Source organism: Mirounga angustirostris, unplaced genomic scaffold, assembly GCF_029215605.1.
Source record: "Mirounga angustirostris isolate CCGP_5_RB_7025 unplaced genomic scaffold, mMirAng1.0.hap1 SCAF_1, whole genome shotgun sequence".
Lineage (NCBI taxonomy): Eukaryota > Metazoa > Chordata > Mammalia > Carnivora > Phocidae > Mirounga > Mirounga angustirostris.
Window position 1 is genome coordinate 195674784 of NW_026991709.1, and position 27016 is coordinate 195701799.

At 58.1% G+C, this 27016-nt stretch overlaps 1 protein-coding gene and 1 long non-coding RNA gene across 4 annotated transcripts; one reads left to right on the forward strand and one right to left on the reverse strand.

Moving 5' to 3' along the window:
* Nucleotides 1-728: 728 nt before the first annotated feature.
* On the reverse strand, nt 729-4819 carry LOC129045417 (uncharacterized). The gene is made up of 2 exons (XR_008505129.2): nt 4158-4819; nt 729-3467 (listed from the first exon to the last, which is right to left on the reverse strand). It is a non-coding gene; the product is annotated as an uncharacterized LOC129045417 (long non-coding RNA).
* Nucleotides 4820-4861: 42 nt separating this feature from the next.
* LOC123833739 (twinfilin-2) lies at nt 4862-25838 on the forward strand. Of its 3 annotated transcripts, none has more exons than XM_045862240.3 (9): nt 4862-5140; nt 8611-8688; nt 10941-11119; nt 11501-11596; nt 11806-11910; nt 12041-12166; nt 13298-13448; nt 13577-13698; nt 19009-25794. In XM_045862240.3, the coding sequence occupies exons 1-9, from the start codon at nt 5116-5118 to the stop codon at nt 22111-22113; spliced, it is 3987 nt and encodes a 1328-aa protein (XP_045718196.1). In that variant the 5' UTR covers nt 4862-5115; the 3' UTR covers nt 22114-25794. The 3 variants fall into 3 exon arrangements, with proteins under 3 accessions (XP_045718196.1, XP_045718195.1, XP_045718194.1); XM_045862239.3 differs by lacking the exon at nt 19009-25794 and adding an exon at nt 14094-14702 and having other exon boundaries at nt 4932-5140; XM_045862238.3 differs by lacking the exons at nt 4862-5140; nt 8611-8688; nt 10941-11119; ... (3 more) ...; nt 13298-13448; nt 13577-13698 and adding an exon at nt 14257-17926 and having other exon boundaries at nt 19009-25838.
* Nucleotides 25839-27016: the final 1178 nt, after the last annotated feature.

Consider the following 27016-nt stretch of genomic DNA (forward strand, 5'->3'; position numbering starts at 1 on the left):
AAATAGACCTTGAGTGCATTAAGCTAAATGAAATAAGAGAAAGATTAAACACTGTATGATCTCACTTATATGTGGAATCTAAACAAACAAATCTCAAATTCGTAGACACAGAGAACAGATTGCTGGTTGTCAGAGGTGGGGGGTAGGGCTGGGCAAAATGAGGGGAAGTTGGTCAAAAGGTATGAACTCCCAGTTATAAGGTAAGTAAGTTCTGGGATGTAATCTCTAACATGGTAACTATATTAACCTGATGTATTGCACATTTGAAAGTTGCTAAGAGAGTAGAACTTAAAAGTTCTCATCACAAGAAAAATCATTGTAGCTATGTGGTGATGGATGTTAACTTATCATGGTCGTTTCACAAAATATACAAATAATAAACCATGTTGTACACCTAAAATTGATACAATGTGATATGTCTATATCTCAGTTTAAATAATTTAAAAAATATATGTAAAATCTTTCCTCCTCTCCTCCTTTTCTTTACACGAACGATAGCATACTCTATGCCATAGCCTACACCTGACGTTTTCATAGAAGATACCTCTATCTTTTAGTATTAGTCCTTGAAGAGCTGCCTTATTGTTAAGGCTACAGAGTAGTTTCCGCAAAAATGCAGATTTTATGTAGCTAGCCTCTCAGTGATGGACATTTAGCTTGTTTTCAGTTATCGGCTTTACAGTTTTTTGTGGAGGCGTATTGGTAGGATCAGTTCCTAGTAATGGAACTTTTGGGGCAAAGGCATTTATTGTTCTCATAGCAGCCCTATTCACCATAGCCCAAAGGTGGAAATGACACAAATGTCCATCATCTGGATGAATGGATAAACAAATTGTAGTATACATGTGCAATGGAATATTCTTCAGCCATAAAAAGAGAAGTACTGTCACATGCCACAATGTGGATGAGCCTCCAAAGCATTTTGCTAAGTGAAAAAAGTCAGATATAAAAGGTCACACGTTTTATGCTTCCATTCATATGAAATATCCAGAATAGGTCAATCCATGGAAACGGAAAGCAGACTGCAGGTGGCCAGGGGCTGGAGGAGGGACGAATGGGGAATAACTGCTTAACGAGTACAGTTTTCTTTCGGAGTGATGAAAATGTTTTAGAACTAGAGATGGTGGTTGCACAACATAGTGAATACACTCACTTGATCACCTTAAGATGGTTAATTTTTTTTTTAAGATTTTATTTATTTATTTGACAGAGAGCGCACAAGCAGGGGGAGAGGGAAAGGGAGAGGGAGAAGCAGGCTCCCCATTGAGCAGGGAGCTGGACATGGGGCTCCATCCCAGGATCCTGGGATCATGACCTGAGCAGATGCTCAACTGACTGGGCCGCACAGGCGCCCCGGTTAATTTTATGTAATGTGAATTTCACCTTAATTCATAAAAGGAGGGGAGCATACACATTTACAATTTGTAGATATTGTCCTACATGAAGGTTGCACTGATTTACTCTCCCATCAGCCTATTTTCCCATCATAGTTTTTCATTAAAGTTTTTAATCTTCCCTATAAAGATATGCAAGTCTAGTTTGATTTCCATTTAACTTAGTAAGAAAGGATAATCAATTTTCTATAGTTCTGAGAGACCTATTTGTATTTCTTTTTCTGTGGATAGTCTGTATCTGCCCAGTTTCTTAGTGAGCCATTGGGCTTTTTCTTATTGATTTGAGAGCTCTTTATTTATTTATTAAGATTTATTTATTTATTGAGAGAGAGAGAAAGAGAGAGGGAGAGAGAGAATCTCCAGCAGACTCCCCACTGAGCAGGGAGCCCACCTCGGGACTTGACCCCTGACCCCGAGACCGTGACCTGAGCCAAAATCAAGAGTTGGACACCTAACTGACTGAGCCACTCAGGTGCCCTAGAGCTCTTTATTTTGAAGTGAGTTACAAGTATGTTGTTTGTAGCCAATTACAGTTTGTTGTTTGTGTTTTGGCTTTGATGGTGGCTTTTTCCACACAGGCTTTCAATTTTTAATGTAAATGAATTTATCGATTTTTTTTTCTTTTATGGTTGCTGAGTTTGGTGACATACTCAGAAGGCCTCCTTCATTCCAAGATTCTACAAAATTTTCCCTTTGTTTCTTCAGTATTTTTATAGCTCATTTTTTTTTTCTGAAACATTTAATTAAACTTTGGATCCACCTGAAAAAAACAGTATGTTCTAAAAATTTCAATGGCTGAGTCTGTACTGAGAAACATCAGAAAGGAGCAATCAACCTGTTCCTGGATACTGTGTTCATCCTGGACTCATGTGAGGAGCTGTGTGCAGCTTTCTCATCTTTCCACCTGAAACCAGATCTCAGCCAGGGATGGAGTCTGGGCACTCTGCTGGCCCTTGGGCTCCTTGCCTGCATCCCAGGCTGTGAAGCTGAGCACGACTGGGCTCCAACCCACCTCCCAGTGTGAGATACTGATGGAGGGCACGAGGACCACTGCCCAGTAGGATTTCTCATCCTTTGATTGTTCCATTGTCTTGAGTGAAGGAAACTAAGTTCCTGGGGACACTCACTACCTCATAACCTGCATCAAATCACTTCATCTCTCCAAACCTCAGATTCTTCAACTGTAAAATACAGTATCACCTCCCTCATAGGGTTGTCATGAGGATTAAATAAATGTGCCCAGTACATAGTAAGCATGCAACAGAAAGACTCTAATTTGATTTTGTTTTGTTTTCTTAAGTAAACACTACACCCAACATGGGGCTCAAACTCAAGACCCTGAGATCCAGAGTCTCGTGCTCTACTGACTGAGCCAGCCAAGTGCCCCAAGACTCTAATTGTTCATTCATTTGTTTATTTGGCAAATATTACTGAACACTTACCAATGCTGGGCACTGTCCTAGGTGTTGGGGATGCGGCAGGGGCAAAAACTTAACTACCGGTAGAGGGAAAATAAGTAAGCAGGTAAATATAGGTATCAGGCAGCAATAAAAACAGAGTGATGCAGGCAGGGGTTAGTCAGGCAACAGGGAAGACCATGCAGTTAAGGTACTCACAGTTCATCCAGTGATGGACATTTCTACAGAGAACATACATTATTATTTCATGAACCTGTTTTCTTGGCTAATTCCCGTTTCCAAGAACTTGAGGCTCTTGGTGCCAAGTGCTCCCGTGGAGGTGGCCAGGTCTGAGAGCTGATGTAACTGTTCGCTCTGTGTGGCTCGTCCCATCTGCGATGTGGCAGGGCTCAGTTGGGGACTTGCCTATGAACTATTCTTTCAAGGGCAGGCCATGAGGCCTCAGTCTTTATCTTCCATTGTGAGTTCTGAGGTGGCCAAAGTGAGCACACTACACAGGTTCAGTCCTCAGGGTGTGCACAGGAAGATAAAGAAGAAAATCCTTCAGGGGTAGCCTGGGTGGCTCAGGTGGTGATCTCGGGGTTCTGGGATCCCGCCCCACATCCGACTCTCCGCTCAGCAGCAAGTCTGCTTCTCCCTCTCAAATAAAGAAAATCTTAAAAAAAAAAAAAGAAAAAGAAAAAGAAAAAGAAAATTCTTCAGGCCGCCTGGGTGGCTCAGTGGGTTAAGCAACCAAGTCCTGATTTCCGAGCAGGTCATGATCTCAGGGTTGTGGAATCAAGCCTGGCGTTGGGCTCTGCACTGGGCGGTGATACTGCTTAAGATTCTCTCTCTCCCTCTCTTCCCATCCCCCCACCCCACGCTCCCTCTCTCTCTTAAAAAAAAAAAAGAAGAAGAGAAGAGAAAAGAAAATCCTTCAGTTTTGTGTCTGCTGGACTCTCAGGAAATGAGAGACCCAGGGCTTGGGGCACACAGAGGAGGGCGCAATGCTCCTTGCTCAGCGTGGGGTCTGGGCACTCTGCTGGCCCTTGGGCTCCTTGCCTGCATCCCAGGCTGTGAAGCTGAGCACGACTGGGCTCGAACCCACCTCCCAAGGAGTTTCCTTCCCTGGTCAAACCCTCATCACTGAGGTATGAGATACTGATGGAGGGCGCGAGGACCACTGCCCAGTAGGACAGTGAGCAGGGAGCTCAAGCTAGGGCCAGACGGCAGGCAGGCCCCCACTCCATCATTAATTCTCAGCAACCCCAGCCCCAAAACGTGGCCTCCCTCCCCATCTTCCCAGCCAAAGTCTGGGACAGGCTCTGATTGGACTGACTGGGTCACGTGTTCACGCCTGACTCACCGGGGCCTGGAAGATACGTTCTGTTGATGGGCCAGTCACAGCAGGGCTGATGTCAGAGAAGGCAAAGCCAATGGGTATGGAGCCATAAGTTGATTAGGAGTTGGGAAGTTCCTCACTCGCCAAGCTCTGGCCCTCCATCAACCTCCGGCCCTCCATCAACCTCCGGGCCTTTGCACATGTAGTTTCCTCTTCTCAGAAAACTTTTCCCTCTGTTCTACTAGGCTGACCTCCAGGTCTCCACCCAAACTTCACCTCTCGGTGGCCGCTGCTCTCGGGGCTGGGCCCTCACTGCCACAGGTTCATCTGCTAACCACCTGGTCTGTGAGTCTGACTCCTACTCTCAGGACAGGGCCTGCAGCCAGGCCAGCCTCGAGGGGCCAGTGTTTCGCAGGAGGCGCTCAGGAAACGCCTCTGGGAAAAGGGATGCGGCACAAACACACACGCGCACATCCGCACACGAACCCTCTTCCCGGCCATAAATGGCCATAAATGGGGCGCGGATCCCACCCCACTTGGAAACCCGCCTATCCTGGGGCGCACAGACTCGCGCGCGCACTCCCGGACGCGCCCCAGCCACAGACCCTTCGGCTCAGGGCGCCCAGACACACACGCCCGCGTGCGCCCACGCACGCTCGACCACACGCAGGCCCTGTTCTCCGCCACAAACAGGCGCGCGCAAGCGCGCGGACACACCGATCAACTCCCGGCGATAGGCCCACCCGGAACAAGGCGCACGGTGCGCGCACGCGCGGCCCCGAGATCCCGCCCCCTCCCGGCCTCGCCCGTCGGGGGCGGGGCGCGCTGGGCCGGGTCCTGCGGCACCGCCCGGGAAGCTGCGCGAGGCTGGGCGGTCGCCGCCACATCCTCCTCCTCCTCCTCCTCCCGGGCCGGGCGAGCGGAGCGGGTCCAGGGCTGAGCCGAGGGCTCCAAGGGCGCGGGCGGAGCGGGGCACGGAGCCATGGCGCACCAGACGGGCATCCACGGTGAGAGCGGATGGTGGGCGGGCAGGGGGCCGAGGGTCTCCGCTCGCGGCTGCGCCCCCTCCCTGGCGCTCAGCCCCTCTCCTCCCTGGCACCAGCCTGGGGAAGCTTCCTGTTCTCTTTTGCAGTCGCGGGTCGACTGGGGTGGGCACATCTGGGGGCGTGCGACTTACTGTGCATGGTTAGGAGTGGGTGTACATATAGGTACACAGCTGGAGTGGAAATATCTGTGTGCCCATCTGGGGGTGGATGTGCCTGCGTGTACCCATCTATATATTTTTGTTCCTTTCTGGGGGTGGGGGTACTGGATGTGCACATCTGGGGGAGTGTGCACGCATGTGCACTTGTGTGTACAGTCCTGTGTTTGCACATGTGGATGTGACTGCTTGTGTATGTCTAGGGTCATTCATGCACATGCTCTAATAGCTGATTGAATGACCACTGTCGCATGGAACCATCTTCAGGCATCAGTGTTTTGTGACTATGTGCACATGTCTGTGGGTGTCTGTGTGTGTGTGCACAGTTTGGGTACATCTCAGTGTGCATTTGTTACCACGGATGCATGTGTCAGATGTGTCTGTGTTTGGCTTCTGTGGGTTTGTGGCCGTGTGAGGAGTGGTCCCTGACCTTTGGCTCCTCCCAGGACCCTCACACATTTGAGCAAGCTAGACTAGGGAAAACCGGGGCCAGGGCCCTCAAAGCGGGATCGGGAGAGTTGCCAATCTGACCTTGACCTCTGACCTCCCTACCATTTTCCACTCTGATCTTCTGAGTCTGCTCCAGCCAGGGTTGGAAGGTCCCAGCTCCAGGATAGAGGAAGAAAAGAGGGTCCACATATGGGGTTTGTGAGGGAGGGTCCTGGCTTTAGAGACTCCAGGCCAATACCCCCTACCCTAAGCTTCTCCAGCCTAGAGCATCACCCCCTCCCCAGGAGCCAGGTGTCCTAACCCTACCCCGGTCTGAGTGTCCCCCCTCTGTCACTGGCTTGGGAAGACTGCCTAGCCTGTGGGAAAGGCCCAGGCTGCTTGCCCAGACAGCCGACAGCCTGGTGGTTTGGCCATCAGCCACTCCTCCCACCACACCAGGATCCCCAGCCCGGAGACACCACCACCATCGACCAGCCCGACTGCCTGGATCTCAGCTTGGCTTGTGGTCGTAGTGGCTGCTTGGTGGCCAGACCAGCTAGAGGGTTTCCCTGGCCCCACCCCACAGGACCAGAGAAGGCAGGGGTCTGGGTCAGGGCCAGCCTCCTGCCAGTGGGCCAGCCTCTGCTGGAGGGGCTGGAGGGCGGCTTCGTGACTCAGCCCCACAGAAGGGAACAGATGCCCCCTGGACCTGCCCCTTCCTTCCCCTTTGTCTGGTCACTGCTGCTGCCTCCATCTGAGAGTAGATCGGAAGTCAGGGCCCCTCCTCCCTGCTCAGGACTGACAGGTCCTGTGGCCAAGGCTCTGCCTCACACCTTCATTTCCCATGTGGTGAGACAGGCCTGCCTAGGGGATCACTGGGGACTGGGCCATCCCCAGCCCTCCTGCCTATGAGCAGCCCACTCCTTCCCATTTCTGGCCTGGGGAGGTGGCAGGTGACATCGAATGCCCTGGATGCCCAGATGCCAGCCCAGTGGTGGCCATGAGTGTGGATCTGTTGACCTCAGAGCAGGGAAGGGGGGGGGGGGGACTTGTAACTTGAGGCTTACCAGGGTGGAGGGTGGGCAGGGCAGCAGAGGCGGGGGCAGGGAGGTGGGAGAGCATGAATCTTTGATGATAGAGGCTCAGGTGTCCCAGGCCTGGCCTCTGGATTATTGATGGTGGCTGAGGAGTCATGGAGGGGGATGTCTCTTCCACTACTGGGGTGTCACTCTGTCCTAGTAACTCTAGAAGGGGCGTGGCAGCCTCCCTTAGGGGAGCTTCTTGGCTTTACCTCCCAGAAGGTCTGAGCAGGTGGAAAGGTGCCATCATTAAAGTAATAAAATTTAACAATTGTTATTCGTGGAGGCCCCATTACTGAGCATTTTTTTCCATTTACTCCTCAGCATGGCTCTCTACAGCTTGGGAGTATTAGCTCCATAGTATGGATGAGTTTGAGGCTCAGCAAGGTCAGAGGTCACACACAGCTGTGGGAAAGATGGAGACCCAGAGGCCAGGCTTTACCTCGGCGACCTGCTTGTGGGGTCTGCTGATAGGCAGCTCTGTCCTGGCCCAGTGGGGTTGTGTCTCCATACCATGGTCACTTGGTTGGGACCCCGCTCGCCCAGCAGCCATGGAGGGTGGTATACAGCCTGAGGTCTCAGGCTCAGAGTCACCCTGCCTGATGGGCCCCTGAGGACATGACCTGAGTTTGTTTTCCTAATCCCCCCCCCCACACCCCCCCAAGCTGCCCAGTCTGGGCCCTATAAATATTCTCTGACCTCAGTCCTCTAGCTGTGTTCCTGCAGAATTCTCCTGACCCCTGGGTAGCCTCAAGGTCATGCTGGCCTGGCCCTGCACACCCAGAGACCCAAGTCGGGCCCTTCCCCAATTGGACTTTGGTTTCTGCGTCTGAACCACTGCTGTGGTTTAGATCTGTGACGTCCCTGGTCCTCACCTCTGCCCGTGGGATCCTGGGTCATTGGATGTCACCTTCCAGCTCTGTGACACGAGGACCAAGACGGTCTGTTCTGAAGAGTTCCTGATTGCCACTCCTCGTCTGGAAGCCTTCTGGATGGCCTTAGGGCTGGGGCCTTGTTGCCCCTGGCAGGGCTGGGCGTGGGCTGGGCTTGGGCTGGGCTCCTGGCCTCTCAGGGTGAGGCACCTGGTTGACGGGCTGGGGCCGGGTGTACAGGCCTGTGTGTTTGTTACTCCGGGACCGTGTCTGTGTGTGTTGGAGTATCTAAATGTGTGTGTCCACTATGTTTGACCAAATGAGTGGGTTTTCACGTGTGAGGGTATTTGCATTTCTACTCCACTCTGTCACATACAGGTTTATTTGTTACATTCACACATGCTGGACTGAGTAGGTATCCGATGGCATACACAACAGATGATGCACGTGTGTCCATGTGTGTGTGTGTGTTCATGGACATAGTGGTCAGTGCACAGTGGGGGCATTTGCTCACCTATTTCTGTGTTTGTGGATATGACAGAGAGTGTCACGGGCCAGTTCAGTGCTGGGCCTTCCTAGGGGGCAAGGGACAGGTGGGGGCCATTCGCTCTGGTGGGCCTGGCCTGTCCAGAGGCCCCCCCTTCCTTAAGTGGGCTGGCCCATCCCCGCCTCCCCTGTCACCAGAGCTGTCTCAGCCAGCAGGCCACACTGCTGGCTAAATTTGGGAGCTTCTGTTCATGGGCCGTGTCAGGTTCCCAGTCACATGGGGGGCCCTATTTAACCCGGCTCCCAGCTCCACCAGCAGACCCCACAGGACGGAGCGGGCCCTGAACGTGTCCCAGTCCACCCTGCTCACGCTTCCCGCTCATCCCTCACCATGTTTCTTGTTCTCGTAGCCACCGAGGAGCTGAAGGAATTCTTCGCCAAGGCTCGGGCCGGCTCTGTCCGGCTCATCAAAGTCGTCATTGAGGATGGTGAGTGCCCCCTACTACCCCCTTTGACGAGCTAGGGCATAGGCCGGCAGCTGGACCCTGCTGTTTCTCTGGGAGCTGCTTGGACCTTGGCCTCCAGCCCCTTCAGGACCTCACTTTCTCCATCTGGGGACGGGAGGGGCGTTGTAGGAGAGCAGCGGAGGTGGGCATGATCATTGGCCCTGTTACACAGAACAGGAGTCACAAGCTGGGGAGACAGCAAGGAGAGCCCTGCCTGGGGGTCCTGTCCAGCTCCCTAGAGGCTATGTAGGGGTCAGAGGCCCAGTCGGGATGCTGGGCTGGGCGTGGGGGCAGGGGACCAGTGAGGCCAGGCACTGCCCCACGTGGTGAGTGCCACTCACCTCCCTCTGTGATCAGTAGGCTGGCCTGACTTGGCTGCTGGCCGGGGGGAGTCCCAAGGAGAAGCCCGGGGCCCTGCCCTTGGGAAGTGCCCCTGCAACAGGGCAAGGGGCCTCGTGCCCAGCTTGCTTTGAGAGCATGACTGGGGGATTCCAGGCTTGGCCAGGCCTTGGCCTGGACGCTGGGAACCCGAGGCTTGCAGAGGGTGGGTGCTCAGCATATAGGGGTTGCGGGTGGGTGAGCTTGAGCTGAGGCCTGAAGTGGGGGAAGAGTTTGAGGAGGTAGTGGACTAGACTGAGGCTTGGTGGCAATACCTCTGCCTTCCCTTCATGCTGAGGCGTTGTCCCTGGAGGTGAGGGGAAGAGACACTGGGAGTGGGCTGGGCCCCCCACGAATCCTTCCAGTCCTCGGTAGCCAGCGGTTGTGGGCCCTTTGGAGGGCCCCCTAAATGGGCTTGGTTCCCACTTTTGATTCATTGAATTGGTGCAAAGCAGGGTCTGCCCAGACCCAGAATTCACCCCAGGCTTCAGTGCCAGAGCTGTGCTGGGTTTTGTCTGGGGTCCCCAAGTTCAGATGCCTTCAGAGGCTGGGTTAGGGTCACTATGGTAGGTCAAGAGGAGAGGCTTCCTGGGGTGACAGGCCACAAGCCCCCTGCTCCCCAAAGGGATAGACTCATTGGCCCTAGTCCTCAGCCTCCCTGTTGCCTCCCAGACAGGACGTACGTGCAGGTGTTTAGCAGGAGGGATCTCGGGGTGGGCTCTTAGCTCCGTTATGCATTGTGGTTGTTGGGGCACCTGAGTGTCCCCAGGAAGGTTCAGGCCCCCTGATAGGCGGCCACTGCCCACCTCCTACCGAGTGCAGCTTGAGCACCTTCTAGAGAATCTGTCCATCCCACTTCTTATGTAAACTTCCCATTTTGAAAATGTTGGCAACAAATTAAACAGTGTTGGTAGTGCTGTTGGGCCGACTGTGCCTGCTGGTTTTCACCCTTGATCCCATCTGAATTCTGGGAGGATCGGTGAGGAGGCCAAGACCTGCAAAGAAGCTTCTGGGCTGGTGGGCCTGATGTGCTTGGGCTCCAGACAGCTGGGCCCCTTGCCCTCATGAGGAGGGCCTGGTGGTCAGGTACCCCCTGGCCAGGCGGTGATCAGCCCATGCCTGTGCACGCCTGGGCTGGTGTTTGGTGCCCCGCTAAGGCCCTGTGGGTGGATAGGTCAAATGTATGTCCAGCCTCAATGGCCCATTCGGCCAATGCGCACCAGCCAGGGAGGTGGCCAGCCTATCGGCCCCAGGCACTAAGAGGTTTGTGACTTTTTGGGGAGGGGACTACAACTGGCTGGTGGCAGCAGGGTACGGTTTGTACGGTGTCTGGGAGGAGCCCCCGTTCTCCCTCTTTGCTCCTGCAGCTCCCTGTAGCCTGAGGCTGGACCCCCCACCTCCCTCAGCACAGTTGTTCTGAGAAGGGTGGGCTGGGGCTTGTGCGGGAGCCTCAGGCTAAGGGACGAGGCGCAGGAGGTGGTACCGTGCGCCGAGGAGCTGGCGGGATGGGTCTGAGCGTGCGGGTGTTTGTGAGGGGACCACGTTGTTGGTGGCCGTGGGCAACACGGCCGCGTGTCTGCTCGTGCTTGCCGGTGTTCGGTCATCTGCGGGTGCTTTCTCGGGACCCTTCCGTGTGTGCGTGTGCGTGCATTCGTATAGATGGCGGCGCTGTGGCCTCGTTCATTCATTGGCTCACTCATGGATTCAGTCACGTCGCCTCCTCCTTCAGGGACTTGCGAGCTCCCGGGGAAGGTGGTGGAGTGGCCCGCAGATCTGAGCCCCCGCCGAGGAGGTCCGCAGTCCAAGGTGGGGACAGGAGATGGCTACTCCTCGGCTCACCCGGCCTCTGCCCCCAGAGCAGCTCGTGCTGGGTGCCTCGCGGGAGCTGATGGGCCGCTGGGACCAGGACTACGACAGGGCCGTGCTGCCTCTGCTGGACGCCCAGGAGCCTTGCTATCTGCTCTACCGCCTGGACTCGCAGAACGCCCAGGGCTTTGAGTGGCTCTTCCTCGCCTGGTCGCCTGACAATTCTCCCGTGAGTCCTGGGGACCCCTGCCCAGCCCCCCAGATCAGGGGAGAGGGGAAGCTGGGTCTGAGCAGGGGACCAAGGCCCTGCCCTGGGGATTCTGAGGGGAGAGACACCAGGTCCCGCCCCAGAGTCTGAGAGAGGGCAAGGCCCTGTGCTTGGAGCCTGGCTTCTCCCAGAGGCCCCGCCAGCCTCCTCAGCCTGGTTCTGGGAGGCAGAGAGGTCGGGGTGGAGAGGGCTCCACCCCATCGCATCCTGGCCCTGTGCTGCGCCCTCTGCTGGGTATATGGGCACAAAGCCACAGCCCGGTCCCCACCCAGAGCCTCCTGCCTCCTCCTGGAGAGCCAGCCCTGCCTGGAGGGGTCTCACGGCTCAGCTCCTCCCCTCCAGGTGCGGCGGAAGATGCTGTATGCAGCCACACGGGCCACAGTGAAGAAGGAGTTTGGGGGCGGCCACATCAAGGATGAGCTCTTTGGGACCATGAAGGTAGGCCCCCTAGGCCAGACTCCACCAGGCCGGAATCACAGGCCCACAGAGGGTGGGATGTTATGCAGGGTCCCACAGGAAGTGGGTGCCAGGAGTGGGGAGGCGTGGGGAGGGCTGGGAGAGTCCAGGGGCTTCCAGCTGGGGTGCTCAGTGGGCTTCTGCCAGCCCACCCCACGGTGCCCATTTATGCTTCTGCATCTACCGGCCAGGACGACCTCTCCTTTGCTGGGTACCAGAAGCACCTGTCGTCCTGTGCAGCGCCCGCCCCGCTGACCTCGGCCGAGAGAGAGCTTCAGCAGATCCGTATTAATGAGGTAGGTGCGCCAGACCGGGTGGGCGGAAGTCCCGGCCTGAGGCCCTCCGGGTCCCATGAGGCCCAGGTCTGTGCTCCCAGGGCTCTGGTCAGGCAGGTCAGGGCCTCCCTCACTCTTCACCCGCCCCCAGGTGAAGACAGAGATCAGTGTGGAGAGCAAGCACCAGACCCTGCAGGGTCTCACCTTCCCACTGCAGCCTGCAGCTCAGAGGGCACTACAGCAGCTCAGACAGAAGACCATCAACTACATCCAACTGGTGAGTGGCCGTGTCCCCCCCCCGCCCCGCCCCAGCGCACTGTGCCACTGCCCTGCTCCTGCTCAGGCCCGGGGACGGGTGTGCGCCCGGCCCCCGGTCTGTGCCCTTCAGCTCCCCCGTGTACTCGCGGATCGCACTGGCCCCCGCCCCCTCCCCCTCCCCATCCTTACCGGGTCCTGTTTGCCGTGTGCAGGGGACGCACAGGGTTCCCCTGCCTTGCCCAGTCCTTGCTCACATGCAGGGACATCTGTGAGATCCTGTCCCTCACCATGCCCTCCTCACTGCACACACACACTCACCCTGGAGTTCATGCTGACCCCTCAGACCTGAGCCCCTGTCCGTCCGAGACGCCCTCTGCAGCCCCCCTGGCTGCCCCCTCTCCTTGGGCAGGGCCTCTCGGCCCGGTGGCCAGGCTTCCCCCTTTCTTTGTTTCTTTCTTTTTTTTTTTTTAAGATTTATTTATTTATTAGAGAGAGAGCACGAGCTGGTGGGGAGGGGCAGAGGAAGAGAGAGAGAGAGAATCTCAAGCAGACTCCCCACTGAGTGTGAAGCCTGACCCGGGGCTCGGTCCCACGACCCTGAGATCATGACCTGAGCTGAAATCAGAAGTTGGATGCTTAACGCACCCCTGCCCTTTCTTTTGTTCTTCCTTTTTTTTTTTTTAAAGTAAGCTCTACACCCAACGTGGGGCTTGAACTCAAGACCCTCAGATCAAGAGTCACATGCTCCACTGACTGAGCCAGCCGGGCGCCCCGTGCATCCCCCTGCCAAGCAGAATGGCTCCTTCCTTCTGAGGCGGGTCCCCCCCCAGAAGCCTCATCCTTGAGGATGGGCCAGCCTGGCAGTGGGGCCTGCCTCAGGTCGAGGCTCTCCCCGCTGTCCTGTCCACTGCCCTTGGTGGGGCTTCCTCCTCTAATGGAGCTTCAAAGGGGCAGAGGTCGGAGCCCACGTGTGACCTCTTCATAGGGACCCCTGTGGTGGGATGGCCACTGGGGTGGGGAGTCCTGAGAGAGGGAGACCACAAACAGCCTCCACCCCGGCTCCTGCCTGTCCCCTCGGGGACTTCTTGTTCGCCAGGGTGGCCCAGGCCCTCCCCCCGCTCATGTTCTCGTCTCCCCTTGCCCTGGGCAGAAGCTGGACCTGGAGCGGGAGACGATCGAGCTGGTGCACACGGAGCCCACAGAGGTGGCCCAGTTGCCTTCAAGGGTTCCCCGAGATGCTGCCCGCTACCACTTCTTCCTCTACAAGCATACCCATGAGGGTGACGCCCTCGAGTCCGTGGGTGAGTGGCCACAGCAGGGCTCCCACGCCTGGGTCTGGACAGGAGCTGGGTAGCCTTGCTGCCGGGGGCGTGGGTGGGTCAGCAGGTCTCCCAGCCGCAGCTCACCGCCCCCACCCCCCCGCCCGCAGTGTTCATCTACTCGATGCCGGGATACAAGTGCGGCATCAGGGAGCGCATGCTCTATTCCAGCTGCAAGAGTCGCCTCCTCGACTCTGTGGAGCAGGACTTCCAGCTGGAGATCTCCAAGAAGGTGGGTGCCCATTCCCCAGAGCCTCAGCGCCCAGGGGCCAGTACCACCAGCCTCCAGCTGGGGCACTGGAGTCCGAGGCAGTGGCGAGGCAGGGGTTATTGGTTCTGTGTCACATGGATGAGCATGGGGCCAGCTGACTGGTGGCGTAAACAAGCCCCAGCCTTGGCCACCCATGATCCTCCTCTCCCTGGGTCTGAAGGCAGGGAGGGGGTCACCAAAGCGTGCAGGGCAGCAGACCCAACTCTGGGTTCCTGGGGGTGGCATTCCAGGTGGGGATCTGGGAGAAGACCCCAGGGCTAGAGTGTGAGAGGTCGAGGGGGTGCCCCGGGAGTGGGGGTGACCCAGGGTGGTTTGTGTCGGGGTCCCCCACCAGACCACTGCCTTGCCCCATGCAGATTGAGATTGGCGATGGGGCGGAGCTGACAGCCGAGTTCCTCTACGACGAGGTGCACCCCAAACAACATGCCTTCAAGCAGGCCTTCGCCAAGCCCAAGGGCCCAGGGGGCAAGCGGGGCCACAAACGCCTCATCCGTGGCCCCAGCGAGAATGGGGATGACAGCTAGGTGGCCGGACCTGAGCTGTGCCGGCACGTGGACCGTGGGGCTCTGCGCCTGACTACTCCTGGCCACCTGCCTCCTTCCCAGCCTGGGCTCCGGGGGTGGGGGGGTTTCTTCCTATGGGGCAGGAGGGCTGGTGACAGAACATTCTTGCAGCTTCCAAGGGCCACCGGGCTGGCATTTTGTGACCTTCCCCCTGTTGCTGTCCTTGCCTCTCACCTATGTGCCCAAGGGGTCTGGGGACCCCGCCTGGCTGGCTCAAGGGGGCTGGGTAGGGAGCCGGAAAGAATGAGCTTGGCCCCCAGGGAAACTGAGACTAGGGTCCTAGCACAGCCCCAAAGCCTTTGGCCACAGGGGTGGGTTCAGTCAGGGCTGGGATAGGGGGTCACTGAAGGATAAGATGGTTGAATGCTGTATTTTTTAAAGAATAAAATATTTTTAAATCAACACCTGAGTCTGGCCCTGAGGAATCACCTCTGGCACTGGGAATTGGGAAACTGTGTATATAAGTGCCCCCCTCAACTCGGAAGGGGCCCGTCAGCCTGCTAGGTGGCTGGCTACAGGAATGTGGGAGAGAGAGAGAGAGAGAGTGTGTACACACAAGCCTCACACGGGTCTCCTTGTTGATGGGAGCTCAGCCCGAGAGGCAGGCACACCTTCGCCATGATAGGGGGCATCTGGGCGTATTCATTTCCTACGGCCGCTGTAACAAAGTACCAAACATAGCGGCTTAAACCCACACTAATTTACTGTCTTAGTAGTTCTTGTAAATCTAAGGCTAAAGTCTGACAGGGCTGACATCCAGCTGTTGGCAGGACTTGTTCCTTCTGGAGGCCTCAGGGGCGAGTCTGTTATCTTACCTTCTCCAGCTTGAAAGGCTGCCCACATTCCTTTGCTCATGGCCCCGACTCCCTCTTCAAAGCCGGAGAGGTAGCATCTTCTCTGTGCTTCTGCTTCCTTCTGCTTCCCGGTCACATGGCCTCCCTCTGTAGTCAGATCCTCCTCTGCCTCTGTCTTCTAAGGATGCTTGTGATTATATTCACTTCCCCACTTTCCAGATACTCTCCCCACCTCAGGATCCTTCACTTAATCCCACCTGCAAGGCCCCTTTTGTCCTGTATAGGAACGTATCCACAGGTTTGGGGATTAGGCCGTGGATCTCCTTGGGGCATTCTTTAGCCTGCCACACTGGGTCTGCTCTGCCCGCTGGGGTTCCTGGACCCTTTGGGGCTGAGGTGTAGACCTTGGACCTCTAATCTGCGTGTATGTGTGCAGACCTGAGCTCTGTCAGTTCGTTGGTCCTCTCTGCTACTTTTGTTCCTGCCCCCGAGGGTCTGGCTCCCTGGTCCCTGGGACTCTAGGAGAGTCTCCTTTAGGCTCAGGGATTCGGCAGGAGCCAGAACTTCAGCCCATGCCTCTGGGAAGGGGGTGAGAGGCCCCTCCTATCCCAGGTGGGAGGTGTGCAGGGGTGGGGGCATGAAGGGTCATTGGCTGGGATTCAGCTGCTGAGTGGGCACGGTCTTTCTCTCGGGAGCATGTCTTGGGCTGGGGCTCCGGGGAGTGTCCCATCCCCGGGGCCTTTCGCACTCCCTACTCAAGACCCTAGAATTATAGAAAGGAGAGCTGGAACCCTAGCTAGGACCCAGAGAAGGAGGCCTATCCTTGCCCACCCCAAACGCTGGTTCCCAGATGGGCAGGAAGACAGTGGCATTGCCCCCCTCACACTGCTGAAGCCCTGGGCCTATGTACCAGCTGGATGCCTGGCAGCCTGGAGCCTGCCTGCCATGACAGCCACCCAGAAGTGGGCATGGAGAAGCAGGGGTGAGCAGGTGTCCAGCCCTGCCTCCTCCCAGCAGAAGCTCTATTTGTTCATTCATTCATTCATCCAGCCATCATTCAGAGACATTCTCTTTGCCCAGAGCTGAGTGCTGGAGACTCATGGACTCAGTAAATATTGAGCACCTATGATGTTCTGGGCACTGTGCTGGACCGTGTGTATACAGACAAAAAACTCTTGCCATTGAGAAGCAGAAATTGCAGGGCGCCTGGGTGGCTCAGTCGGTTAAGTGTCTGCCTTCGGCTCAGGTCATGATCTCAGAGTCCTGGGATCGAGCCCCACATCAGGCTCCCTGCTCAGTGAGGAGTCTGCTTCTCCCTCTCCCTCTGCCCCTCTCCCTGCTTGTGCTCTCTCTCTGTATCTCTCTGTCTCAAATGAATAAATAAAAGTCTTAAGAAAAGAAGCAGACATTCCAGCAGGGGAATAGGACAATATATGATAGACCATGGAAAGTCAATGATATGTTAGCAGGTAAAAAGTTACGACAATGAAAAGCAGCAGGTAAAGGGGCTGAGTAGTGTCAGATCTAGGGTGAGAGGTTTAAAAGGTCAGGGAAGGCCTCCAGAGGGTCATGTGTGAGCCAAGATATAAAGGAGGCAATGGAGGGGGCCAAGTGAATAGGAAAAGAGTTTCCAGGCAGAGCAAACAGTAAGTCCAAAGGCCCTGGGGCAGGAGACTGCTTGGAAGTATTCAAGCCCCAACCAAGGAGGCCAGTGTGGCTGGAGATTGGTCAGGGAGGCCATGGGAGGGCAGATCTCATAGGACCTTGTTGGCCATGATGTGGACTGTGCCTTGGATTCCAGAAAGGGCCAGGAAGGAGTCTGAGCCAAGGAAGGGCCTAGTGTGACTTAGGGGCGGAATATGAATAGGCTGTGGAGCGTGAGCGCAGAAGCAGGGCAATCCGTGGGGCGGCGGTGACTGCACTGATCCAGGCGAGAGATGAGGACGGCTCAGGCCAGCCTGGTGAATGTGGAGATGGTAGGCAACGGGCAGATTCTGAAGCTGGAGCCAACAGGACTTGCCGTGGGCCCAGGTCACCCTGAGGCTTTGGGCCTGAGTCACCTGTTAGGATCAGCTCAGTCAGAGGGAGCGTGGCAAGAGCCGTCCCAGCTGGCCCAGCCATGGGGCAGGTGCTCTGACGGGGGCCCCCCGGCACACTGGGTGCGCGGAAGAGGAGGCCCTGCCCCTGGAGGAAGTGGCAGGCTGCGGTGGAGGCAGGTGCAGCCAAGGTGAGGCCCATGCTGCTCTACCCCCGGGTGTGCCAGGCCCCCCCGGAGCCCTGGGGACAGGACCAAGGGGGCAGGAACAAGCAGGTGTGGGAGCCACTGGCCCCAGAGAGCTCCCTTTGGGGCAGGGGCCACGGGGCTGAGGTGTGAGGGTGCCAGTCCTCTTGGGACAGGGAGCGCCCTGGCAGGGGTGTCAGCATGCCCAGCCCACATCCGGTACTGCCCCCAATCCCAGTCCCTCACTGACCTGAGCCTGGGCTCTGGGCCTGTTCCTCCCCAGACTGTCCCTGACGACAGGTGTGAGGCGCTCTGGGGCAGTGGCACACTTTAGGCTGGGGTGGGGGTGGCGGGGGGAATGGAAAGAGGAAGGATTGAAGGGGCTGTCTGCCAACTGCCTATGCAAATGGCTTCTGACTCAGTGCACCTCCCAACCTTCGCTCGGGCCTGGAGGGAGCGAGGGAGGGGACTACTAGGTTTTTCTTAATTCTCATTTCCTCTGTTCTCTGAGCCGATGAGGGAAGGGGCTGTGAGCTCTAAGCATCCTTTCCTGTAGCCGCTGCCCAGTCTGCCAGCCAGACCCTCTGGAGAAGCCCCCGCTCCCTGTCATGGTAAGACAGCAGCTGCCCTCAGCCACCCAGGGAAGGGGGCAGTGGGAAGTGGTGGTGGGGGGCGGTTGGTGGCTGCAGACAACAGTGAAAGGGCTGTCCCTGACATGGCCCTAAGGACACTCACTGAACCCGGAAGACATCAAAGCAGAAGCCTTTCTCTGAGCAATGAGACCCATTGTGTGGCTGGGGAGGCTGAGGCCTGGGGCTTTGCTCAGTGGTGGTGCTGGGGCGACAAGCCAGGTGGACGCCCGGGACTAGGTGCTGTCTGGCCCTGTGCTGCCCTCCCTGTCTGATCCGTTCTGACCTACAGTGGCTTGGGTGCTTGGTCTGGTAGAGGTAGAGGAGTTGGGAGAGCTGGGCAGTGCCCCCTCCCCCCCACCCCACTCCAGCCGGGGCCCTGGGTGGTACTCAGCCCAGACCCCAGCAGAAGACCCTTGTGCCTGCCTGGGACTTGGCCAGAGGCAGAGGGAGGCGTTGGGGGAGGCTGGTGGAGGACATGGAGGGCTTTTCAGGGCAGCTGGGTGGAAGGGAGCCAAGTGTCCCCTGGCTTGGGAGGAAAGAGAAGTGGCCCCTGAGGCAGGAAAAGGGAAGGTGGGGGAGAACCTGGCTCTCCTGTCTGGCTGGGTTTTTTTTTTTTTTTAAGATTTTATTTATTTATTTGAGAGAGAGAGAATGAGAGACAGAGAGCATGAGAGGGAGGAGGGTAAGAGGGAGAAGCAGACTCCCTGCCGAGCAGGGAGCCCGATGCGGGACTCGATCCTGGGACTCCAGGATCATGACCTGAGCCGAAGGCAGTCGCTTAACCAACCGAGCCACCCAGGCGCCCTGGGGTTTGGTTTTGAGTGAAAGTTCTAGATCGTGAGTCTGGATTCCAGGTCTCAGGCGCAGCTCTGACTTGAAGGCTGGGTCTGAGACCCGAGTCTACGTTCTCCGTGAGCCTTAGACGGGGGTGGGCGCTGAGCAGAGGCAGGAGCCTCCCCGGGGAGGGCTTGGAGAGAGGGGTGTGGGAGCCCTGCTGGGAGCCCCCAGGAAGTGGGGGCAGGCGGGGGCGGGGCTGGGGCTGTTCTCTCACAGGCCCGCAGGGCCCCTGCTATGGTGCCCTGCACCCCCTGTCTCTCCTGGTGCAGGCCGCCGTGCTGGCCGTGGTCCTGGCCCCGGGCGCCCTGCCTCCCTTCCTGCCCTGTGAGCTCCAGCCCAACGGCCTGGTGGACTGCAACTGGCTGTTCCTCAAGTCTGTGCCCCGCTTCTCGGCGGCAGCGCCCCGCGGGAACATCACCAGCCTCTCCCTCTACTCCAACCGCATCCACCACCTCCGCAACTCTGACTTTGTCCACCTGTCCAGCCTGCGGCGTCTCAACCTCAAGTGGAACTGCCCCCCCGCCGGCCTCAGCCCCATGCACTTCCCCTGCCACATGACCATCGAGCCCAATACCTTCCTGGCCGTGCCCACCCTGGAGGACCTGAACCTGAGCTACAACAGCATCACCACCGTGCCCGCCCTGCCCAGTTCCCTCGTGTCCCTGTCCCTGAGCCGCACCAACATCCTGGTGCTGGACCCTGCCCACCTCGCAGGCCTGCACGCCCTGCGCTTCCTCTTCCTGGATGGCAACTGCTACTACAAGAACCCCTGCCAACGGGCCCTGCAGGTGGCCCCGGGCGCCCTCCTGGGCCTGGGCAACCTCACACACCTGTCGCTCAAGTACAACAACCTGACCGTGGTGCCCCGCCGCCTGCCCCCCAGCCTGGAGTACCTGCTTTTGTCCTACAACCACATCATCACCCTGGCCCCCGATGACCTGGCCAATCTGACCGCCCTGCGCGTGCTTGACGTGGGCGGGAACTGTCGACGCTGTGACCACGCCCGGAACCCCTGCAGGGAGTGCCCCCACGGCTTCCCCAAGCTGCACCCTGACACCTTCAGCCACCTGAGCCGCCTCGAAGGCCTGGTGTTGAAGGACAGCTCTCTCCACAGCCTGGACCCCAGGTGGTTCCATGGCCTGGGCAACCTCCTGGTGCTGGACCTGAGCGAGAACTTCCTGTACGGCTGCATCACCAAAACCACAGCCTTCCACGGCCTGGCCCGGCTGCGCAGACTCAACCTGTCCTTCAATTACCACAAGAAGGTGTCCTTCGCCCACCTGCGTCTGGCGCCCTCCTTCGGGAGCCTGCTGTCCCTGCGGGAGCTGGACATGCATGGCATCTTCTTCCGCTCGCTCAGCGAGACCACGCTCCGGCCGCTGGCCCACCTGCCCATGCTCCAGCGTCTGCATCTGCAGCTGAACTTCATCAACCAGGCCCAGCTCGGCATCTTCGGGGCCTTCCCGGGCCTGCGCTACGTGGACCTGTCGGACAACCGCATTAGCGGAGCTGCGGAGCGGGCGGCGGGGGCCACGGGGGCCACGGGGGAGGCGGGCGGGGCGGAGGAAGTCTGGCGGCCGTCCAGGGACCTGGCTGCGGGCCCACCAGGCACCCCGAGCTCTGAGGACTTCATGCCAAGCTGCGGGGCCCTCAACTTCACCTTGGACCTGTCGCGGAACAACGTAGTGACGATCCAGCCAGAGATGTTCGCCCGGCTCTCGCACCTACAGTGCCTGTGCCTGAGCCACAACAGCATCTCTCAGGCGGTCAACGGCTCACAGTTCGCGCCGCTGAGCAGCCTGCGCGTGCTGGACCTGTCCCACAACAAGCTGGACCTGTACCACGGGCGCTCCTTCACCGAGCTGCCGCGGCTGGAGGCCCTGGACCTCAGCTACAACAGCCAGCCCTTCGGCATGCGCGGCGTGGGCCACAACCTCAGCTTTGTGGCGCAGCTGCCGGCCCTGCGCTTCCTCAGCCTGGCGCACAACGCCATCCACAGCCGCGTGTCCCAGCAGCTCCGCAGCGCCTCGCTCTGGGCCCTGGACTTCAGCGGCAATGCCCTGAGCCAGATGTGGGCCGAGGGGGACCTCTACCTGCGCTTCTTCCAAGGCCTGAGGAGCCTGGTCCGGCTGGACCTGTCCCAGAATCGCCTGCACACCCTCCTGCCCCGCAACCTGGACAAGCTCCCCAAGGGCCTGCGGCTGCTGCGTCTCCGTGACAACTACCTGGCTTTCTTCAACTGGACCAGCCTGACCCTCCTCCCCATGCTGGAGGCCCTGGACCTGGCGGGGAACCAGCTGAAGGCCCTGAGCAACGGCAGCTTGCCGAACGGCACCCGGCTCCAGAGGCTGGACCTCAGCAGCAACAGCATCGGCTTCGTGGTCCCCGGCTTTTTCGCCCTGGCCACGAGGCTGCGAGAGCTCAACCTCAGCGCCAACGCCCTCAAGACGGTGGAGCCCTCCTGGTTTGGCCCCGTGGCAGGCGCCCTGAAAGTCCTCGACGTGACCGCCAACCCGCTGCACTGCGCCTGTGGGGCGGCCTTCGTGGACTTCTTGCTGGAGGTGCAGGCCGCGGTGCCCGGGCTGCCCAGCCACGTCCGCTGTGGCAGCCCCGGCCAGCTCCAGGGCCGCAGCATCTTCGAGCAGGACCTGCGCCTCTGCCTGGACGAGGCCCTCTCCTGGGACTGCTTCGGCCTCTCGCTGCTGGCCGTGGCCCTGAGCCTGGCCGTGCCCACGCTGCACCGCCTGTGTGGCTGGGACCTCTGGTACTGCTTCCACCTGTGCCTGGCCTGGCTGCCGCGGCGCGGCCGACGGCGGGACGCCGCCGCCCTGCCCTACGACGCCTTCGTGGTCTTCGACAAGGCGCAGAGCTCGGTGGCCGACTGGGTGTACAACGAGCTGCGGGTGCAGCTGGAGGAGCGCCGCGGGCGCCGGGCGCTGCGCCTGTGCCTGGAGGAACGCGACTGGCTGCCCGGCAGAACGCTCTTCGAGAACCTGTGGGCCTCGGTCTACAGCAGCCGCAAGACGCTGTTCGTGCTCGCCCACACGGACCGCCTGGGCGGCCTCCTGCGCGCCAGCTTCCTGCTGGCCCAGCAGCGCCTGCTGGAGGACCGCAAGGACGTGGTGGTGCTGGTGATCCTGCGCGCGGATGCGCACCGCTCCCGCTACGTGCGCCTGCGTCAGCGCCTGTGCCGCCAGAGCGTCCTCCTGTGGCCCCGGCAGCCCCGCGGCCAGCGCGCCTTCTGGGCCCAGCTGGGCACCGCCCTGACCAGGGACAACCGCCACTTCTACAACCAGAACTTCTGCCGCGGCCCCACGACGGCCGAGTAGCCCGGGCCTGCCCGCCCCGCCCCGCCGCCGCCCGGCCTCCCCTGCTCCCAGCCGGCATGCCGCAGGCGCTCGCTGAGCAAGCGCCCCTCGGAGGCCCAGCGGCTAAGCCTGAGCTCACCGGAGGCGTGAGCGGGAGGCCAGAAGGGGGACTGCGCCGGCCTTTCCTGCCTGCAGTGAGGAGGGACCAGAGGTGATTCGGCAGAAATTGCCGAGCAGGAAAACGGGGGGCCCAGACACCGCAGGTCTGCAGGGCAGGGAAGCTGCTGAGGGCTGTTGTGTTGACGAGCATCTTCTCAGGGGAGTCTGGGGAAGGTCCCTGAATGTGGTCTCGGTCCGTCGCAGAGAGCAGGCGGGGTCTCCGGTCCCATCCAGGCCCCTCCTCACACGCCCTCCCCTCCCCATCCCAGGCCGCTCCAGGCAGCCCAGTGCAGGCTGGGTCGTATACTGGCCTCAGGATCTGCCTCCCACACCCGCACGCCTGAAAATGCCTTGAGGGCAGAGAACTGGCAGGCCTGCTTCATTTCTGGCCCCCAGCAAAATCCTGAGAGGCAGCGGCCCTGCGGAGTGTTCATTCCGGCGGCGGGGAGGCTTTGTGCTGAGTTCGGGGGGGCGTTGGCGCCCTCTGGTGGTCATGCCTGTGCTGTGCCCCGGAGACTGGCCCGGGGCTGGGGAGAAGCCTCTGAGTAGCTCCCGGCGGCAGGGAGCTGGGAGCCACAGAAGATGCTAGAGTGGGCTCACAATCCGTCCGTTTCTGTTTTCACTTAGAATGGATACTGGGTGTCTCTGTTCTGACATCAAAGGGACACCTGGGTGAGCCCCCACCTGGCTACAAAGGTGGGGCCTGCTTTCCCAGCCCCTGCGTTTCACCGCGGATTGCCCTTAGGTGGGAGACAGCCACATCTGATGAGGGTGGAGTACGTGTGTACATTTCTGGTTCTCATATCCAGTGTAGGGTTCCAGACACTGCTTGGAACACCAATGACCGGTGTTTGGAGACAGCCGAGTGTGTGGGGAGTTGTGGGTCACGTCAGGCCTGGAGCCTTGGAGGTTGCTTTGTCCTGGACTACTGCCTCACTGTCCCCACAACTGAACTTGCCCTCTGAGGAGCAGAAGAGACATGTGCAGCCGGACAGCTGACGCTGGGGCCTGGGGTAGCGGGAGAGTGGAACCAGCTTGGCTGGCTCAGGACAGTTGGGGGCCGGCCCAGCCACTCCAGGTCTCTGCGGTGGAAGGTGGGTGCTGGCCGAAGACTTGGCTATAACCTTACACAGCCTGACTGTGGGCAGCCCTGGGGTTTGAGGGGGAGCATAGCTGGGAGAGAAATGTAGGCCAACTTCCTCTTTCTGACTTGGGCACAGGGGCTCCTGTGGTAGGCTGGTGGCCCCTGTTATCTGCTTGCCTGACAGAAAGAGGGGCGCCTGGGTGGCTCAGTCGGTTAAGCGTCTGCCTTCGACTCGGGTCATGATCCCAGGGTCCTGGGATCAAGTCCCGCGTCAGGCTCCTTGCTCAGCGGGAAGTCTGCTTCTCCCTCTGCCACTCCCCCTGCTTGTACTCTCTCTCTCTCTCTCTGACAAATAAATAAATAGAATCTTAAAAAAAAAAAAGGAAGAAAGACAGAAAGGTCTGATGCACCAGTTGGAAGTCCCACATGGGCTCTGTCCTGTCTTGAGAAGGCCTGTTAGCTTCTGGAGGAGCGGACCGAGGCACGGCCTGGCCCCGCATACTTCCTTGGCCTGTGCCTGGGGAGAAAAGAAAACAAGAACTGTCTTTCGGCCAGGCTGGAGTCGGGGGGAAGCCCCTGCCTCACGGCTCGTGGGCTGATCTGGCCACGTCTAGGAGCAGGAAGCAGGGCCTTATCCAGGGCCCCACAGTTTGCATGTGGGGAGCACCATCTGCCTGTCTCTCTCAGTCGGCCCTCAGGCAGTTCTCAGATAGAATCCTCATGTACCCACCCACCCACTCATGCTCACAGTCCTGGTTCTTTTGAGGCTTTAGATTCAGAAGAGCATTTTCCGAAATTAAGCACGGGGTTATGGTAGGACGGTTGGCTTGGCTTAAGTGAGTCTGAGGGTTCATGGCCCTTGGTTCAACCTGCAGAAAAAAAGATCTGCTGTCTACAGGATCAGAAGGGGCAGAGCTCCGTTATCCGGGGTGTTAGGCTCAGGTGGGGCTGGGGGAGAGGCGGCTGCCGCTGCACTGCGCTCAGGAAGGGTGCTCATGGTTGACTCCAGGCCCTCTCCTCCACGCCGCTGGACATCCTTGACCATGAGACTAGCGGCGACCTTGCCCCGCAAGGCTGGGGAAGAGTGGGACTCAGGTCGGGCTACCTGGGCTAACTATTGGCTCTGCCATTTGGATTATCTCGGGCAGGCGACCTCCTGTTTGGAGCCTCAGTTTGCTCATCTGTAAATGGGGGTGGCCAGGGTTACTCTGCCGGCGATTAAGAAGGCTTGGTGCTAATGCATGTGAAGGTCTGAGAAACTAGCAGCCCTCAGCCATCATTATTAGCTAAGGGGCTTCTGCGGAGGACAGCTAGCTGATGCGGCTTCAGTATTTTCTCTCTGTAACCCAGAGACTGATCCTTCACCCAGAGCACTGAATGGGGCTCAGAGGCAGATGTGGTTGAATTAGAGGCACATGAAGCTCCGAGCAGGCCCCTGGGGTTGCCTCCTGTGCTTTTTGCCGCCGTGGGGGCAGTCAGTACTAGACAGACGTCTGGGCACAGACTTAGGAAAACCTGATAGGAGGAAAACGTAAATGTAAGAAAATTCTCCCTGCTAAGATTAGAAACGACGACTCTCTCTTTTCCCTCAAGGATACTTTCATGCCCCGGGCATCTATATAGTCTTGGCAAACTTCGATGACATCATACATTTCCATACTCAAGTCCTTATTATGATGAGGGAGCAGAAGGCTAGCTGAAGACAAAGCACAAGCTGACACCCTGCAACCTCCCTGCAGCCCCCACTCCCGGGCAGGACAGGTGTGACACTCTTCCAGGAATCTCCCAACTATCTGAATGCCTTGCCAGAGGGAAAAACAACCTTAGCTTGATGATAGCCAGGCCTCTAGTATCCTGAGGGTCTTCTTTAACATAGGAAAATCCTTTTGAAACTTCCCTTTTCCGGGGCACCTGGGTGGCTCAGTCATTGGGCGTCTGCCTTGGGCTCAAGGGGTCCTGGGATCGAGCCCCGCATTGGGCTCCCTGCTCAGCGGGAAAGCCCGCTTCTCCCTCTCCCGCTCCCCCTGCTTGTGTTCCCTCTCTCGCTGTGTCTCTCTGTCAAATGAATAAAATCTTAAAAAAAAAAAAAAGAAAGAAACCTCCCTTTTCCTTACTTCCCCCAACTGCTGAGGATATAATCAGCCACTTCTCAAGACCCCTGGGGGAACAGCTGTTTCCACCCACGGTTCTGTCCCCATGCTTTAATAAAACCACCTTTTTGGGGCGCCTGGGTGGCTCAGATGGTTAAGCGTCTGCCTTCGGCTCGGGTCGTGATCCCAGGGTCTTGGGATCGAGCCCCACATCGGGCTCCTGGCTCGGCGGGGAGCCTGCTTCTCCCTCTCCCTCTGCCTCTCTCCCTGCTCATGCTCTCTCTCTGTATCTCTGTGTCTCAAATGAATAAATAAAATCTTTAAAAAAATAAATAAATAAAACCACCTTTTTGCACCAAAGATGTCTCAAGAATACTTTCTTGGTCATTGGCTCTGGACTTCACCCCACCGAACCTCACCTATATTCTAAAACCACATCAATTAGAAGCCCAGCTCCTTATTGTGAAGCAGTTCACAAATCCTGTCCATTTCCTGCAGACGGGTCCATCATCCTGTCTTCTCATAACCATGAGTAGCAGTGAGAAAAGGAGTGTGACCAACCTCCTTGACCCAGCAGATTCTGGGTCTTTTGAGAAGGAGGAGGGGTGGGTCTTGCTAAGTGTTCAGAGAGAAACAGGACCTGCACTAGAGGGAACAAGTCACCCTGGGAGGAAGGGGGCGGAAGGAGTTCCTGCCCGGTGTAGGAGTGTGGGGGACAATGGGAAAGCCCGGCCAGCGCTCTGGAGGGACCGGGGCTGGGAAAGCAAGTGAGGCGTGTTTCCCGAGCAAAAAGGAACCGTGTGCAGTTGCAAGGTGACAGGACTTGCATCATGCCCAGGGGCCTGCCTACATGGGTGGCTTTGATGGGACCAGGCCTCGGCCGCTCTCTCCAGACCCAGTCCAGAGAAGGGGGCGCCCCAGGAAGCCGTGCCAGGACAACGGTGTCCAGGGAGGAGAGAGCACAGCCGCCCCTCTAGAGATAAGAGCAGGGGGGCAAGGCCACGCATTCTCTGTCCTCCAGCTGCTTGTTGTTTCCTCAGCTCACTTCTGCTTTCCGGTGAAGTAGACTTGGATGTCTCCCTTGGTCCCTGTTATGGGCTGAATGCGTACGTCCCCAATTCATGTATTAAAGCCCTAACCCCAATGTGGTGACGTTTGGAGGTATGGCCCTTGTGATGGGATTAGTGGCCTTAGGAGAAAGAAAAAGGCGGTGATCTCTCCACCCATATTCTCAGGAAAGGTCATGTGAATTTATAGCGAGGAGAGAATGGTCCGCAAGCCAGGAAGAGGGCTCTCCCCAGGAACTGAATCTGCCAGCACCCTGGCGTTGACCTTCCCGGCCTCCGTAACTGTGAGAGATGGAGGTCTCCTGGTGTCTGGTGTCTGCAGTGGTTTGTTAGGGCAGCCGAGTGAAGGAAGCCCCCTCTCCTTCATTCAACGCACATTTGCTCAGTGCGTGCTGTGTGTCAGGTGCTGTGCTGGCCGCCAGGGATACAGAAGGGGTAAGTCGGGGCAGATGACCAACAGGGGCAAAGTCATTGCGGGTGGCGACCAGTGCTCTGAAGGGCGGCACAGGAGGAGGTCAAGCGAT

Excerpts from the sequence above, each read along its gene's own strand:
- LOC123833739 (XM_045862240.3), top strand. The coding sequence starts at position 5,116 with ATGGCGCACCAGACGGGCATCCACG. Across the intron at positions 13,449-13,576 it reads TGACGCCCTCGAGTCCGTGG|TGTTCATCTACTCGATGCCG; the intron begins GTGAGTGGCCAC and ends CCCCGCCCGCAG. Across the intron at positions 13,699-19,008 it reads AGCTGGAGATCTCCAAGAAG|GGCCCCTGCTATGGTGCCCT; the intron begins GTGGGTGCCCAT and ends ACAGGCCCGCAG.